This window comes from Myotis yumanensis, unplaced genomic scaffold (genome assembly GCF_028538775.1).
Source record: "Myotis yumanensis isolate MYYU_CA2020_CCGP unplaced genomic scaffold, mMyoYum1.0.hap1 SCAF_2, whole genome shotgun sequence".
Lineage (NCBI taxonomy): Eukaryota > Metazoa > Chordata > Mammalia > Chiroptera > Vespertilionidae > Myotis > Myotis yumanensis.
Window position 1 is genome coordinate 6,793,838 of NW_027223753.1, and position 16,955 is coordinate 6,810,792.

The 16,955-nt window shown below is 58.0% G+C and overlaps 2 protein-coding genes across 6 annotated transcripts; one reads left to right on the top strand and one right to left on the bottom strand.

Annotated features, from left to right (window-relative positions):
- Nucleotides 1-4,491: 4,491 nt before the first annotated feature.
- Nucleotides 4,492-10,018, bottom strand: FBXO2 (F-box protein 2). Its single transcript, XM_070404078.1, has 6 exons — nt 9,904-10,018; nt 6,315-6,671; nt 5,823-5,952; nt 5,657-5,752; nt 5,103-5,241; nt 4,492-4,910 (listed from the first exon to the last, which is right to left on the bottom strand). The coding sequence occupies exons 1-6, from the start codon at nt 9,923-9,925 to the stop codon at nt 4,776-4,778; spliced, it is 879 nt and encodes a 292-aa protein (XP_070260179.1). The 5' UTR covers nt 9,926-10,018; the 3' UTR covers nt 4,492-4,775.
- Nucleotides 9,662-15,586, top strand: LOC139002870 (F-box only protein 44). Of its 5 annotated transcripts, none has more exons than XM_070404082.1 (6): nt 9,662-9,669; nt 11,527-11,825; nt 12,968-13,094; nt 13,243-13,338; nt 13,448-13,583; nt 14,471-15,586. In XM_070404082.1, exons 2-6 carry the CDS (start codon nt 11,549-11,551, stop codon nt 14,651-14,653), a joined length of 819 nt encoding a protein of 272 aa, XP_070260183.1. In that variant the 5' UTR covers nt 9,662-9,669; nt 11,527-11,548; the 3' UTR covers nt 14,654-15,586. The 5 variants fall into 5 exon arrangements, with proteins under 5 accessions (XP_070260183.1, XP_070260182.1, XP_070260181.1 ...); XM_070404081.1 differs by lacking the exon at nt 9,662-9,669 and adding an exon at nt 9,763-9,783; XM_070404080.1 differs by lacking the exon at nt 9,662-9,669 and adding an exon at nt 10,113-10,186.
- Nucleotides 15,587-16,955: the final 1,369 nt, after the last annotated feature.

Consider the following 16,955-nt stretch of genomic DNA (forward strand, 5'->3'; position numbering starts at 1 on the left):
AGATCCCTGGAGACCACCCCACCCTTCCTCATCTGATAGGACTTAGACCTCAAAGGACCCAGCCTCCTAAATGTTTCTCGGGAGCCTGTGGTGTAAGAGCGGCCCCAGAGCAGGGCAAGGGGCCCTGCCTCTTCAGACCCAGGCTTAGCCTCAAGCAATGGAAAGAAACCAGGCTTTGGGTTCAAATTCAGCCTTCTGAAGCCCCCTTCCCTGGGAAGAACTGGGTAGAACCAGCCCACTCTGGGTACTGCCTTGACGATGCTGCCACCTAGTGGTACTGAGAGGAACTGCTCCTCTAGGTCCACAACTATAAACGTACCATACATACAAAAATCCAGATTTACAAAGTAAATGAATCATATCGAGGAAAGGGGACTTTTTTCTTTTTTAATTGATTTTTTACGAGATAACGGGGCAGGGGAGAGAGAGAAATATTGACTTGTTGTTTCACGTATTTCTGCATTCATTCATGCTTGTATGTGCCCTGACCTGGATCGAACCCAAAACCTCGGTGTACCGGCAGGTCGCTCTAACCAACTGAGCTGCACAGCCAGGGCTGAAAGGGGACTTTTTCAACTGCAAAATGGTTAGAGGGCTCCACCAAGAAATCTAAAAGAAAATTCATCTCGGGCCCTGACCCCTTAACGCAGCGGTTCTCAACCTGTGGGTTGTGACCCCTTTGGCGGTCGAACGACCCTTTCACAGGGGTCGCCTAAGACCATCCTGCATATCAGATATTTACATGACGATTCATAACAGTAGCAACGAAAATAATTTTATGGTTGGGTCACAACATGAGGAACTGTATTTAAAGGGCCGGAAGGGTGAGAACCACTGCCTTAACACAAGGTGGCCCGGAACGCTTAGCACCTCCCCCTCCTCCTGGCGCAAGGATATGCACAGAAGCCCTAACACCCATAGTCCTTGCCACCTCCAGCTCTTTTCACTCCTCCTCATCTTGGAGGCCCTAACTGCTGCCCCTGCTCGGTCCCCTGGCATGTGCCCCTCTTTGATCACGGACCGTGGTGAAGTGGCTAGGACTGGAGCTGGAGACCCAGCCTCAACTACTGACTTGTTGGGTGGCCCTGGGTGACTTGCCCAACCTCTCCAGAATGGAGCCCGTGAGGCTGAGAGAGGCCACGGGGACATCCCCCGAGGGAAGGGATGCAGGGGAGGATGCCGGTGGCCTGGGATGGAGATGGTGAGGTCAGGGGCCGCAGGGAGGCCCTCTCTGTGTTTTCGCTCTTTCCCCTAAAAAACAGGGAAATCTGTGTCTGCCAGAGAGGGCTGTGGAGCAGACTCAATGGGCCGCTGTGCTTCGCACAGGAATTGGCACCGTAGGGCCTCAGCAAATGCCTGTCATTGTCACCATCATCATCGTCTTCATCGTCATTCATCCTGCTACTCTTGGGGAATTTGGTTTCATCAACTAGACTGTCAGCTGCTGGTCTCCAACTCCCTGTCCCAGCTCCTTCCTGTTATACAAAAGAAGGTTTTTCCTTAGAGGACACTGATATCATATCTGCTTCCTATGGCATTTATTCTTTATATGTCAGAGCACACAGTAGGTGCTCAGGAAACTCTCAGAATTGCCTGCCTACGTGTCCAACCTCATGTCAAACCATTCCCCCCATTTGCTCACCGAGCTCCAGCCACGTTGGCTGCCTTTCTGGTCTGTAAGTCAGTCCATTCCCACCTCAGGGCCTTTGCACTCCCTGCTCCTGCAATGCTCTCCCCCCAGGTATCTGCAGGGCTGGTTTCTCCTTATCACTCAAACGTCTCTTCCTCAGAGAGGCCCTCCCTGATCACCTTGACCAAAATAGCACCCCCGTCCTCACGCTCTACTTTGTTCCCTACACTATGGAGGTCAAGGGCCTAAGTGGCTGAATAGAATTCCAGTTCCGCTTCTTAGCTGTGCCTTAGTTTTCTCATCTGTCAAAACTGGAATAACAGCTCCCACTTCACAAGGCTATTATGAATTAATGTGCATAAAGCTCTTAGAACAGTGCCTGTCGTGGATATTAAGTGCTACACCAGGTTAGCAATTTTCTTTTTCATTCATTTAACTTCTTGTGTTTAGTGCCTCCATCTAGACTGTGTATTCCAGGAGGGCAGCGTCCTTGTCTGTTTTATCTCTGCCTGACAGGTAGTAGGTGCTCAATAAATATTGATTAATTAGAAAGGGTACATGCAGTCCTCTCTCCTTAGCCAGTGTTCACAGGCCATTGAGCTATGTGGCTGGCTAGCCTGTCTGCTATCTCTGGCTTGGACACTCCAGTGTCCAGAAGGCCCTGAGGCGCCCCCTGCTGGACAGCGTGTAGGTTTCCCTTGAAGGAAACTGGTACCCGCAGTCCTATAACTGTACGCTCCTGGGGGTCCACTCTGCCCTCTAGAGCAGGGACGATAAAGTTGAGGGGTTAAGAGCAAGCCCTTTGGAGCAAGATGCGCCTGGATTAGAACTTGTGCTTCTCCGATTACTCTGTGTGTCATTTGCCAGGAAAGTCTCTCACCCTCAGTCTTGTCATGTGAAGAAGGGGGATAGCGATGCCCTCGCCCCCTTCCCCACCTCCGGCTAGGGTTCAGGGCTGGTGTGACAGGACGCCCCCTGGGCACAGTGAGCCTTGCAGGCCCACCTGCCCCCTCCCTCCCAGCGTCAGCCCTCTGACAACTCAGGAGCAGCTGTCTTGCCTTCCCAAGCTAAGCACCACCAGTCTATCCAATGGGCCCTCCGGTGACAGGTGCTCAGGGACAGTGGGTCTGGACCACCCCAATATCTGAGCCCCTCAGCGCTCCTCTGCGGGCTCTGGGGAAAGAATCTGGTCTCTGGGCTTCTGGAGCTTTCCTCTGAGAGCAGGCAGTTGGCTGGGGGTGGCCTTGCTGGACTTGCACCCTCTTACTCACCCTACCCCCCGCCCTGGCTTTGCTGTCTCCCCATCAAGGCCCCAGAGACCAGTTCCCTGGGCCCTCACTTCCCAATTGTTTCCGGCCCTCAGCAGTGCCCTTGGCTTTGCCTGCTGGCCACATACACTGCAACTCCCAGAACCCCAGACACCACCTGGGCCTCTTTCCTGAATCCCCACAGGGGAGCTCCCCCACCTGCAGCACCTTCCACACCCCCCACATCCCTGCCCTGACATCCAGTCCTCACAGGCGCCAGGACCCGGATCCCAGCCTCTCCGGCCCACTGATCGCTCCGTCCAGACTCCACCCACAGCCCCAAGGAGTCTTCTCCCAACTCATCCCCACCTGGCTCCCCACTCGTCCATCCTAGTTAGTCCCTCACCCCAAAGCTTCCCAGGTCACTCCTCTACTTAAGCCTGGGAGCTCATGGGCTGACCCTCTCCCTCCGTGAATCCTCATCAAACTGGGCCCCCAGCGCAAGGCACTGCTTCCCCTGCCGACTGGCAACTCAGGTGGGTGTGGATGGTGCCCTCCCCACCAGACTGTGAAATCTCCTAGAAAGGACTAGGAGCAGGGGCTAGGCCTCCACCTTCAGACTGAGCATGTCCCCAGAGCAGGGGGTAGGCCTCCACCCTTAGACTAGAGGCTCCCTTCCCGGGTACCCCTCCTCAGTGTAGCCAGGATGATACCTCTTCCTGGGACAGGGAGTGTCTTGTTCACCCTGTCACTTCGGGACCCTACACAGGGCCTGTCCATGATGGGGACTTCAGGAATCCTGAGTGCATGCATGAGCCCCAGCTTAAACCCTGCAATCCCACCTGACTAGCAGGAGACATCAGGGCTCAGAATCAAAGGAAAGCTGGAGGGGCACAGGGGTTTTACTGGTCCCCACGTCGGAGAGAGCAGATGTCTCAGGACCCTCCCTGGCCCAGGACCAGCAGCTGAGAGTCCTGGGGAGGGGCCGGTTGGAGAGCTGCTGGTGAGGCCAGAGCCTGACCTCTGCTGGCACAGAACCGGGCACCACACCCTCCCCCCCCTTCCCTCAAACCAGTGCCAGGGGCCAGCCCCTGGGCCAGCTTAGAAAGTGACCTGTGAGACCAGATGCTAACGACTGCTGTGCAATTCAATAGCAGGGCAGGGAGGACAGTGAAGTGGGCGTGACCTGAAGAGGGACGCCAAGCTGGCCTTCCTGTGGTCCCCACCCTCACCTCCCCACCACCAGCCCCAGCCCAGGCCATGGGCATCCCTATATGAGGTGTTGCCATCACCCACCAACCTGCCTTCAGAAGGAAATGAGAATGGGGACCGAGAAAGGCCTGGGGGGTGGCCCCACACACAGAGCCCCCCCTCGTTCCGGCCTCTGGGCAGCTTGGGTGTCAGTCAGGCGCCAGGCCCAGCTCCCCACTCCTGGGCCTCACAATCCCAGCCTTTGTCCACCGGCCCAGGCCTGGCTGGCTCTGCCCCGGCCCAGTGGAAACCAAAGCAGCTGGAGCCCCACCAAGTATTTTTCCAGGCTGAGCCAGGGCCCTCGGGAGACAGGGAAGGGTGCAGAGGAAGGGGGGTTATTCATCCATTCGTTCATTTCTTCCTCGAACAAGTCATGTTTATTGAAAGTCCACTTTACGGCGGGCACTGTGCTAGAGGTGGGGGACTCCGCGGTGGGCCCAGTCCCGGCCCAAGCCTTCACCCATCTTATTTTCCAGGTGCAAACACATGCCAGCAAAACCCTTCTCTAACCTGCGTGGGGGCTGGGCTTGGAGCCGGGGCGGGAGAGGAGTGCGCGGGGAGGGGAAGGTGGGGTCCTACCACTAAGGCCTGTCTAGCCCCGGCCTCTGCCCCTGCAGGGCAGCTGGGGGAGCGGGAGGCGGGGTCACTCAGGGCTCCACCCACACGCTGCTGTTGGTCACCCGGGCCCCGAACCAGCCCTTCCAGTAGACGGAGTCCTGTCCCGCGTGCTCGAACCGGACGAAGCGAACGCCGGGCCCGTAGTCGGTGAAAGTGTGGGAGATCTGGGGGGTGAGAGGAAGGGTCAGACACCCAGCGCACTAACTCGCCTCCAGCCCCAACACGATTTCTCAGGCCCAGGCCCTCTCCCACCCGGGGGGGGGGCCCTTCCGCCACGCCCACGGGGCCGTGGTTTCCACAAGCCCCACCCGTCGCATCCCGGTCCGGCCTCGCGGCCCCAGCGCCTCCAGGTTCACCTCGATCCAGCCTCCGTCGTCGCTGTCCGGCGGCACGGCCACCTGCCCGCTGCTGAACTCGGCCAGCACGTCTTCGTGCTCCGACAGCAGCTTCACCGTGAGCTCATACAGGCAGCCGGCGTCGCTGCGCCCCGAGTACCTGCCGGGGGAGGGAGCGAGCGGCAGGCCTCAGCCGGGGCGGGAGCCTTCGGAGTGTCCCCATTTTACAGATAAGGAAACTGAGGTCAGAGAGAGAAAGTAACTTTTCCAAGGTCCAAACCCAAGGACTAAAATCCAGGTGGGCCAGACTCAACCTTGGGCCCAAAGCCAGCCCGCCAAGACATGTTTCCTTTGGACTGTAGACGGATTAAAACCAAAAAAAAAAAAATTATTTTTTTTTTTTTGCCAACATTTAAACTCAGGAGGAAAGGTAGAATTCACCCTCTCCTGGAGGCCCGGCCCACATGGCCACAACCACTGGCGTTGGGAGGCAGTGGCCCTGAAGCAGGGTAGTGACTTTAGTCCCCTCCTCTCCCCCCCCCCCCCCGCCCCCCAAGTCCCCCAGGGCGGCTCACCAGTCCTTGACCACAATGGCCGGCTGAGTGGTGTCCAGCAGCTCCTCCCAGTAGCCCTCAGCCTGCAGGTCGATGACCTGCGCTTTGCGACACCACCTGGGGAGAGTGAGTTAGGAGGGAGTGGAGGCCCCTTCTCCCCCTCCCCGCCCACCCCGCCTCTCCTTACTCGAAGGAGGAGGCGAAGAACTTCTTGACGCTCTCGTCGTGGACGAATTCCACCCCACAGTCTCCGGGCAGCTCCTCCACCCTCCAGCCGTCCCCGCCGTGCTCCACGTCGCACCAGCCCTCCAAGTCCTCTGCGGGAACAGGACAGCCCCACCCTCGTCACCCGGTCCCCGCCCGAGGGTGTGACAGCGCTGGCTCTGGCCCCTGAATCGGGTGCTGGGCCAACCGGTACAGTGGGGTTGGATGGCAGGCACTTCCTGTTTGTCCCAGATTCTCTCTCCCCCCTGGGAGGGTCGTGGAAGAACCTGGGAAAGAGCCCCCACCCCGCCCCCACCCCCGGGAGCAGAGCTTATGGGGGCTCTTCTGTGCTGGGCCTTGTGCCTCGCGCTTTATCTCAGCGAACCCTCCGAGCAGGCGGGCAGTGGATGTGGCCCATTTTCCGGAGGAGCAAACTGAGCCCCCCAGCCACAGGCTCATGGAGCCTGACCCTCACCTTCCCCGCACGGGTTTCGCAGCAAGTTGCGCCGCCTCTTGCTCAGGAAGTAGAACTGCTGCCAGTGGTCACGCTCGTCCTCTGAGCCGCCCTCCGGCACCAGCCCCTCCTGCTGGCACTTGAGCAGCCACAGGGGGGCGCCGTCCACCAGCTCCTTCCAGCGCAGGCACACCAGGCGGCAGGCCTGCACCAGCTCGGCGGCCGGCAGCTCGGCCAGCACGCGCAGCAGCAGCGGCTCCGGCAGCTCGTCCAGGTAGGCCGTCTCCTCCTCCTCCCCTCCGCTCGCCTCCGGGACGCACACGCACCCCTCCTCCTGCTGCTCATCCGAGCTCGCCTCCTCAGGTTGGCCCATGCTCTCTGCGGGGATGAAGGGGTGAGGAGGTGGTGACTCCCCAGTACCCAGGTGTGACAGGCATCCGCCCCCACCCACCCTCGGACAATCGGCAGCTGGGCCCAGAGATCCTGAGACCAGAAGCGGGTGCCCAGTGGAGGAGCCCCCTGGGGACCTCCCCGGGGACCAGGGCCACAGGCCAGCATCAAGTACAAAGAGCCGCCTCAGAGGCCTCAGTTTCCCCTGCAGAGCCAGTACACCCCAAACCTGCGCAGATGACAGCAACTGATATGATGAACAGGATTGCCTCACGTTTCACTTTCACATATGAACTTCTTTAATCCTTCCAACCACCCTCTGAGATCCCTGCTCCTGTCACCTCCTCATGGAAGCCCTCTTGGATTTACCCCCTGATAGATCCTCTCACCCCCAGAGTTCCAGTCCTTCCCAGGTTTTGTCCTAGTGTGTGATGGCTTATAAAACACCTTTCTTGGGACTAGACTAGGACATGAGGGCAGGAACAAGGTCTGGGAAACTCACTGCTTCATCCCCAGTGCCTGGCATCTGGCACAGTGTCAGCAGCTAATGTTTATTGGGCACTTAGCAAGTAAGTATGGGCCCTTTTTGAGCATTTTAAGTTCATTTACTCTTTTTTAAAAATTTTTTTTTATTGATTTCAGAGAGGAAGGGAGAGGGAGCGAGAGTTAGAAACCTCAGTGATGAGAATCATGGATCAGCTGCCTCCTGCACGCCCCCTACTGGGGATAGAGCCTGCAACCCAGGCATGTGCCCTTGACCGGAATCCAACCTGGGACCCTTTAGTCTGCAGGCTGACGCTCTATCCACTGAGCCAAACCGGCCAGGGCCATTTACTCTTTATAGCCCCAAGCATCTCTGAGGTTTTCTCCTATTGTTGTCCCGGATTCACTGATGAGGAACCTCGGGCACAGAGAAGTGAAACAGCTGAGGACCACACTGTGGTTGGAGCCTGGATTTGAAGCCAGGCAGCCTGGCCCCAGAGCCACCTTTAACCATCACACATCAAAAACATAATTCATTGAATTAGGAGGCACTATCTTGATTTTGATTCTGTAGGTGAAATTGCTCAGGCTCAGAGATGTGGAGTAACTTGCCAACGGTCACCCTGCTAGTATTAGGGAGGGGACATTGGAATCCGAGGCCCGAGGGGAAGGGGACAGGAATCTTTGAATTGGGAATGGGGGCAGGGGGGCTCATTAAAAGAGATCATGTGAGTGTGAGTGTGAGTGTGTGTGTGTGTGTGTGTGTGTCGAACAGGGAGAGGTAATAAGTGTTTGGGATAGGAAGGTTTTTCTCACTTCTGGCCCTCAGTTTTCTCATCTATAAAATGGGAATGCCAGGCCATTCAGACAGTGTTGATGTTCAAGCCCCCTGAGGAGAGGCAAGGGCATTCTCGGTGGACAGATATCAGGAGCTGCAGGCTGGACTATCTCCGGGATCCCAGCCGGCCCCAGCCAGGCCATTGAAGCCTTGAGTAAACAGATACCAAGTGCCCAGTGTCTCTGGAGGAGGGAGAGACAGTGGGGAGGAAATGGGGCCACTCTGGGTGATGGGGGGGGCAGCTTTCCGACTTAGGATGGGGGGTTCCTAAGGGCTGAACCCTGAAAAGCCAAGCACTGGGGGAGGGAACAGGCAGGGCCTGGACCCGAGACTGGGTGTTGCCCAACCTACCAGCCCTCTACCTCCTCACATGCAGAATTTTCCCCCTTCCCACAGTCAGACCCTTGATAACTGAATCAGGGTTTACCTCTTCAGAGCTCAGAGCACACAGTGAGTCCTCAGTAGATCTTATTTAGTGAATCTTATTATTCCCTTCATTATTAGTTTTTTGTTTGTTTGTGTGTGTTTTTGTGTGTGTGTGTGGGGGGGGGGGGGTGTTGCCACATCTTTATGACATGGGGCTTTACCGCCTTCCTTTTGGCGAAGAGGAAAACTAAGGCCCAGAGACACTTCCTGGGTTTGCCCAAGTCACACTGCAGAAGCGCGGTCAGTCAGAGAGGAAAATGCCAGGCCCCGAAGCCATATCACCTGCCCATCCTGCTGCCCACAGCTCTCTGGGGAGCAGGGCCCGGTGTCCTCACCTCTCCACCCCTGCCCTGGCCCTGGTGGACACCTGATGCTCCCCGGAAAGGTGCACCTCGCCCAGTCCCCTCTCCTGGCCCCAGGCCTGGCACTTGAGGCCCCAGATCTGATTACGGCCCCCCATCCCCCACGCGGGCACACACAACTCCCCACATTGTTGCTGTCGGAAAGTTATCTGGGCCCTGAAAACTGCCTCCAAGGCTGATTCATGCACCTGGATTGGGCCCTGGAGTCCAGGGAATAGCTGGGCCCTGAGAAAAGCAGGAGTCCATTCTGGGGCCCCGTACAGGGTGTGGCAAGGGGGCCGGAGGATTGGGAGTGGGAGCTGAAGGCGCTGGGATTTTCAGGGCTGGGAGGCGGGGGCTGGGCGACCTGAGCAGGCATCAGTCTGTTTCCCATGGCCTCCCCCAAGCAGTGCCCACTCCCAGGTGGGCCTGCTGAGGAAGGGGTTGGGGGTGGGGGGAGTCTGCTCGCTCCCACCCTGACTCAGCGGGCAACCCCTCCAGGCCCAGCCAGCTCAAAGCATGAGGAGGGGGGCTCTTGGTGCCAGACAAGATGACGGGGCAGTCTCAGAAGGCCCTGAGCATTGGCAAGAGCTGGTGCTCCAACCTCCCTCACCGCTGGCCTGGTCCCCACTGGGCAACTGGCCACCCAGATGAAGGATGGCCATTCCAGACAAGGGAACCCAGGAGGAAAGCTGGGATGGGGTGGGGAGAGGCTGGTAACCCCAAGATATCCATGGGTATTCAGGCAGCTCACCGGCCAGAGCTGGCAAATGGAAGAAGTTGACGGAAGAAGAGGGCTTGCAGCCTCCTGCATCCCAGATGCGTCCCAGGCCCCAGCCCTATAGACCTCGGAAAGCCGGAGGTGGGAACGTGGGATTTCGCCTCTGCTGTCTCCTGGGTAAATGGGACCAGGAGTCCTCCCTCCCTGCCTGTCACCTCTCGAGGCCTCCAGCCAAACCAAGATACCAGACAGAAGACTGCACTCTAGGGACGGTCTCAAGGACTTTCTTAGGTAAAAGTTTGCGGCGCTGGGTTTGGGCTGCCCACCTCCCCACCACTACCCCGCATCTCTCCAGCGCTCGCCCGCCGGTCCCGCTCTCCCCTCCCAGACTGAGCGCGTGGGCCCGGCTACCTGGGTCCCCGTCTCCGTCCATCGCTGCGGAGGGCGATCCCGAGGGAAGGAGAAGCCGGAGCGCTGCGGGGCTGCCCGAGTCCCGCGGCGTTGGCAAAGCTGGGTGCTGCCCGCGTCTGGGTTGGCCCCGGCCCGCCGCGCCTCTTAAAGGCCCCCGCTTCCCCCTCCCCCCCGCCCCTCCCCGCCCCGCCTTTGGCCCGGCGCCCGGTCGCCCCGCAATCCGGAGCGGGCGGCGGAGGCCTGAGGCTGCAGGTTCCTCGGCGGACCCAGGAGGCCGAGAAAGGTCAGGAGTCAGTTTTTTTGTGTGTGTTTTTAATGGGGGAGCGGGGGTCCGATCTGAGGCTTCCCCCCGCTCCCTCCGGGGGTGGCTGCTGGGAGGAGGAGGCAGAGGGCAGGGAGTCTAGGTCATGCGGAGGGTGCGGGGCGGGCGGCCCAGGCAAAGGGGAGGGGCAGAGGCTCCTCCCGGCACCCCCCAACCCGGGTAATTTTCCTATTTCCCGATGGGGGCGCGTCCCGAGCCCCACGCACCGCAGCGCGGCTCTGCGTGAAGAGGGGCGGCGAAGGCGGGCCGGGGGCGGGGCCAGGGGGACGGGGCGGGGCCAGGCGGGGCGGGGCCAGGGGCCGGGGGCGGGGCCAGGGGGCCGGGGCGGGGCCGCATCCCGGGGAACGTGAGCAGCGGCCGGCTCAGCTCCGAGCGGGACAGCGCGGCGTCGCCGAGTGCAGGTGACCCGCGGGAGTGGGCGCGGGGGCGCAGGCGGCCGGGGGCCTGGCGGGGGGCTCGGCGGCTCCCGGCCCCGCAGCTGTGCGCCCAGGCGGCCGGCGCGGACGAGTCCCAGGCCGCCCGCGGGAACTGCGTGGCGCGGCCTCCTGCGGCGGTGCGAGCGGAAACCGGAGCTGGGGTCTCGCGTAGGGGTCCGAGCCCCGACTTTGGGGGACATTTTAAAGTCGCCACGAGGAATGGGAGGGTGAAGACACGCTAGGGGGCCTGGAGCTGGAGCCCAGCCACGGCCGTGGGGGTGTAGGGGGGGTCTTTGCATTGCCCACCCTTCTCCAGGCCCTACTGGGCAGGTCATTTCCACTTCGGCCTTGAGAAAGTCGCGTGAGCCCTTCGGACCTCGGTCGGAGACAATCGTTACCCCTGCCCCCGACATCGTCCTCCCCACTCCGACCGCAGGAGAGAGAATGGAGAAGGCACCGCGCCGGCTGGAGTGCTCTGCGGGGCTGCGCGCTGTTATTTCCACTCTAGCAACCGGCCTCTTGGAAAAGGCTGACTCTAGAATCAGAGGAGGCTCGGCCTCCTTCCCTCTGCTCCTGTCTTTGGACAGATCCCGCCCCCTCTCCGCAGGCCTCCCTAGCCTAGAGGCTGTTGGGAGGTGCCCGTTAAAAACAAAAAACAACTCACCCTGTACTGAGCTTCTGCTGTGTCACAGGCTCCTTGAGCCTCCCAGGGGGTGGCAGGTGCTGTTCCTGGCCGCTGGCTACCGAGGAGGACACTGAGGCCCAGAGAGGCCCGGGGACTTTCCCGAGACTGTAAACCCTGGCTGGGGACCTCCACCAGCATGGGGTGCTGCCAATACCAGGCCCAGGGAGAGGGTCTGTAGCCTCGCTTTTCAATAACCACAGGAGTGTCCGGGAGCCGGGAGCCATGGCGGTGGAGAACATCAACGAGCTGCCAGAAAACATCCTGCTGGAGCTGTTCACACACGTGCCCGCCCGCCAGCTGCTGCTGCGCTGCCGCTTGGTCTGCAGCCTCTGGCGGGACCTCATAGACCTCATGACCCTCTGGAAGCGCAAATGCCTGCGTGAGGGCTTCATCACCGAGGACTGGGACCAGCCTGTGGCCGACTGGAAGATCTTCTACTTCCTACGAAGCCTCCACAGGAACCTCCTGCACAACCCGTGTGCCGAAGGTGGGGTGCAGAGTGAGTCTGGTGTGCCCCCAACACACACACTGTCAGGATATCAGCTAACATTTATTGAGCACTTATGGTAAGCTAGGTACTTTGAATGGCCTAACAACTTCAATCCTCTCACAATAATGCTAAAAGGTAGGTAGGTGCTGGCAGTGTACCCATTTTTCAGATGAGCAAACTGAGGCCAAGAGTGGCATTTCTTCTTCCACTCTTAAGTTGATATCCCCAGTGACCTTTCCTAGGAGAAGGAATGTTGATTAGTTGGGATTAACTATGCCCCAGGCACAAGACCAGGAAGTCAGCCCTGTTTTGTTGGCCTAGTTCCCAGACTCCAGGGCTAGGCCTACTAGGACTGTCCCAGAGATCAAAGGACTTTGCCTGTGGAAGAATAAGAAGTCCAGTCTTCTTTCCAGCACACTTCAGCCACTTCCAGCACTTCCTTGTTCCCTCCCTATGTTAACTCGTCAGCTAGACACTGGGATAGGAGGGGATGGGAGCCTCATTCTCCATTATGTGGCCAAATTCTGGAGCAAAATGATAAAACAGCTCCAAGCTCTCTAGGACTTTCAGATGCCTGCCTCACGTGACTGCCCAACAGCCATGTTCTTCTCCAGCAGTTGACACTATGGTCCATGAGCCAAATCTGGCCCAGGAGCTAAAAATACCTTTTACCATTTTAAAAGATTATTTAAAAAAAAAAAAAAGCATACTATGCAATAAGACAATATATAGCCTATAAAACCTAAAATATTTTGACCCTTTACAGAAAGTTTGCCAGTCCCTAATCTTTGACCCCAGAGGACAAAACCAAGGCTCAGAGAGGGAAAGCAACGTGCCTGATGTCACACAGTCAGTATTGGTAGAGGCAGGACTAGCCTCAGATCTGGCCAGCAGCAGAGCGTTCTGCATCACAGAAGGAATCTGGTCCTTCACATCATCACGTGTCCCGGGTTCCCAGTGGAAATCACTTACCATGGTGCCTGACACACAGGAAGCACTAATTCAGTCAGGCACCATTGATCCGCAGTTCCACAGCACGGGCCTGGGGGCAACTGCTGAGATGCAGGGAGAACCGGGAGGAGGGGCCCTCGGGAGAGAGAAGGTGACCACGGAGGGGCTTCCCTCTGATGTGAACTGTGCTTTCCTGCCAGAGGGATTTGAGTTCTGGAGTCTGGATGTGAATGGAGGCGATGAGTGGAAGGTGGAAGACCTCTCTAGAGACCAGAGGAAGGAATTCCCCAATGACCAGGTCAAGAAATACTTCGTGACTTCTTATTAGTAAGATCCAAGGTCAGGGGGACTTGGGGGTGAGGGGGAAGCCAAAGTCACTGCCCCCCTGGGGTTTCTCCTCTCTGGGAAAGCAGCCTAGCCTCCCAGTGCCCTAGTGGTGAGCCTCAGCCCAGCCCACCCTCCGCCTGCCCCCCAGCACCTGCCTCAAGTCCCAGGTGGTGGACCTCAAGGCCGAAGGGTATTGGGAGGAGCTGATGGACACTACACGGCCGGACATCAAGGTCAAGGACTGGTGAGTGCCTGGGGCGAGGGCCTGGGGGTGGGCCCTGCCACTCAGGTGCCCCACCCCCACCCTGCCCCCCCATCTCCAAGGCCCTGATGGGCCTTCTCTCTGCCTGCAGGTTCGCAGCAAGGCCAGACTGCGGGTCCAAGTACCAGCTGTGCGTTCAGCTCCTGTCATCAGCGCATGCGCCTCTGAGGACCTTCCAGCCTGACCCAGCAACGATCCAGCAGAAGAGCGATGCCAAGTGGAGAGAGGTGTGTGGGACAGGAAGGGAGCAGGGGGCACACTGCCCAAGGCTGAGACTACAGCCAGGCAGGCCTGGGTTCAAATCCCAGCTCTGCTGCTTCTCACCTGGGCTTCGGCTGCTCTCACTTCAGTGAAGCGATGCTGATAAAGCCACATTCAAAAAGGTTGACTATTATTAATTACTAATATTGGTGGTTACTGTCATCTAGACCAGCGGCCAGCAAATGTTTTCTTAAAAGGCTAGGTAGAAACATTTCAGGTTTTGCAAGCTGTCCTGTCTCCGTCACAACGACTCAAGTCTTCAACTCTGCCGTTGTGTTGTGAAAGCAGCTTAAGCAAGTGAACATGGCTGTGTTCCAATAAAACTTTATTTACAAAAACAGGCAGGCAGGCCATCGTTTGCCAAATCCTGACCTAGACCGGCATTCTCCAGTAGAACTCTGCAGTGGCAGAAATGGTTTGTCTGCACTGTCTGTATGGTAGCCAGTAGCCACATGTGACTATCAAACACTTAATAAGGACCAGTTCCTAGTGTGACTGCGGAACTGAATTTTAATTTCATCTCATTGTACTTAACTTAAATAGCTAAATGGGCCCAGTGATGACTGTACTGGACATCCTTCGTCAGCTTGCGAAATTTCCTTCTGTTGCTCACACTTAGATAATCCTGTGGAGTGGCCCCTTCCAGGGATCGACTCCATTTTACAGATGAGGAAACTAAGGCATAGGAGAGGGGAGGTGGTCTGCCCAGCTTCACAGAATGAGAACCAGAACTCGGTTCTGGTCCAGCACTAAGAGAGCAGCCCCTTCCTGGACCCCCTGCCCCTCAGGCAGCGCCACCCTCAGGGTCAGCTCCCCTGACCTCTCTCCCTCCCTCTACCTGCCCCCTTCTCAGGTCTCACACACGTTCTCCAACTACCCACCCGGCGTCCGCTACATCTGGTTTCAGCACGGTGGCGTGGACACTCACTACTGGGCCGGCTGGTACGGCCCGAGGGTCACCAACAGCAGCATCACCATTGGGCCCCCCGCTGCCCTGACGCCCCCGAGGCCCCGTCCGCAGAACCCTGACTGGTAAACGTGTTGTCAGAGGAAGGCTGGGCTTGGGAAGGGGCGGTGGTCCAGGCTTCCCCAGACCTCCTAGTTCACCCTTGCCCCCCAGTCGCCTCTTTGTGGAGCCTCCCATGCTGCAGACAGCCAGTGCTCTGCCTGAGGGTGCGATCTGAATGATGGTGAGGGCTGTGTATACCTTTAAGAGACAGTGCCCTTTAGGGAGGTATAGGATGTTCCCCCAGGTTCCTCCCCAGACTCTTCTGAGGGTGGGTGTCCAAGTTCAGATGGCAACCTAGATCTGTGTTCCTACCTTCCCCTCCTGGGCCTTTCCTCCTGTCTTTTTGGGGGGGCCCTCGGAGCAGGGACGGTGTGGAGGACATCGGGCAAGCCTGGGGCTGCCCTGGAGAGTCCAGATGCTGGGAGCGATTGTAGCTCAGACAGATCTGGGAGTGGAAGGAGGGCTCTGCTGGCCTGTCCTCTGTCCCTGTCCCATTCTCTGCTGCTCCCACGCTCTCGCTAGGCCTGCCTGCTCAGAGAGGTGGCTATGGCCCAGAGGCTCAGGCCTGGTCTGAGATGGGCAGGCCCAGGGTGGGGTGGAGTCGACGCCACGTCTGGACTGTCCTTCCCGTCAGTGAAGCCCCAAAAGCCAGATGGGGTGGGGCTCTCCAGAAGAAGGCTCTCTGGAATCCAGTGGGTGGGAACCCAGGGCAGGTGGGTGCAGGATTGGGCTCTGATTCTGAGAGCTAGGATGAGTGTGGGGGTAGGGGTCTTCAAGGACCGCCTGTCCACCTCCATGCCTACATCAGGGCCCCTGTGGCTTGGAGGGCAATCCAAGCCCCACCCCACATTGGAACTGCCATTCACAGACCCTTCCCACCCTGGCCTCTGCCTCTGCCTCCTCTGGCAGTGCTCTGATCCTACCCCTGCTGCATGCAGCCAAATAAAAGGTTTTCCCAGCCCAGCTTGTGCCTGTGGTTTCTGGGGCAAAAGGGCAAACTTTGGGGGAGGCCCCAGACATGCAGAAGGTGCAACATGTGTGGCTTCTGTCCAAGGTACGGAGGAGTTGACATTTCGGGAGCCCGACAATCGCAGAACCAGGGCCATAGGACAAAGCTCTCGGTGAGCTGCAAACACCTCCCCCAGCCGCCTTCAGCATTGCTAGCTTCCTCTGTGGCCTGGCCACAAGCCTGCGAGTCACACACCTCATGCTGGGTCGACAGTGACATGTTCAGGCACTGCTTACTGGTGTTTCCCTTACTCTGCCAAGAGCTTTACTGACATTAGATAAAGCCAAGGCATTTAGAATAGTGCCTGGCACACAGTAGTGCTCAATACTATTCAGCTTAATGCTCTCAGTCATTAACAAGCGAAATTAGGGCCTCAGCCAGGGCAGGGACCGCCCCTCCCGAGCTGTGTGGCAAGTTAACAGAGAACACCCTTCTTGGAGAAGAGACAGCCCTAAGGAGTTCATGTGATCTGGCCGGGCACCCCTGTGCAGCGCACAGCCTGCACAGCCTTTTGTGGCTCCCTGCAGCCCCAGGTGCTCCATCGTTATTTGTACAATGAAGAAAGCATCAATGAATTTAATTGTGACAAAAATGCGGAGAGATTTTTACCTTTGAGGACATTGAGGCCTGCCCTTGGTTAAGCCCTAGAGAAGGCAGGACTGACTAAGTGTGGCTGGTGTGGCTCAATAGTCGAGCATCAACCTATGAACCAGGTCACAGTTCAATTCCCGTCCGGGCACAACTGGATCCCAGTAGGAGGCGTGCAGGAGGCAGCCAATTGGTGATTCTTATTGATATTCTATCTCCCTCTCCCTTCTTCTCTGAAATTAAAAACAAATTTTAAAAAAACTCTTACAGCCCTAGCCGGTTTGGCTCAGTGAGTAGAGCATCGGCCTGTGGACTGAAGGGTCCCGGGTTCGATTCCGGCCAAGGGCACATGCCTGGGTTGTGATCCCCAGTGTGGGGCGTGCAGGAGGCAGCCAATCAATGTTTCTCATCATTTATGTTTCTATCTCTCTCTCCCTCTCCCTTCCTCTCTGAAATCAATAAAAAAATATTTTTTAAAAAATATTTAAAAAAATAAAAATAAACTTTTACAAAAGAAAAAAAGACTGACTCGCTTTCAGCAATCACCCTCCAGGGAAGGGCCCACCGGTCCGGTCCCACCGGTTTCACTTTCCTTCCGTATTTGGGGAGCAGGTTAAGGGGTCGGGGAGCGGCTGGTGCAGGGGCGGGTCTCGGGCTCCCCGGAGGCAGGAGGAAGCCACGGGAAGGAACGGGTCCCGGCTGCCGAGCCGCACGGCGCCTGGAGGGAAAGGC

Coding starts and splice junctions, on each gene's coding strand:
- FBXO2 (XM_070404078.1), bottom strand. CDS start 9,925: ATGGACGGAGACGGGGACCCAG. Junction 5,953..6,314: donor GCGAAACCCGTGCGGGGAAG/GTGAGGGTCAGG, acceptor CTGTTCCCGCAG/AGGACTTGGAGGGCTGGTGC. Junction 5,753..5,822: donor TTCTTCGCCTCCTCCTTCGA/GTAAGGAGAGGC, acceptor CACTCTCCCCAG/GTGGTGTCGCAAAGCGCAGG.
- LOC139002870 (XM_070404082.1), top strand. CDS start 11,549: ATGGCGGTGGAGAACATCAACGAGCTGCCAGAAAACATCCTGCTGGAG. Junction 13,095..13,242: donor TACTTCGTGACTTCTTATTA/GTAAGATCCAAG, acceptor CCTGCCCCCCAG/CACCTGCCTCAAGTCCCAGG. Junction 13,339..13,447: donor GACATCAAGGTCAAGGACTG/GTGAGTGCCTGG, acceptor CTCTGCCTGCAG/GTTCGCAGCAAGGCCAGACT.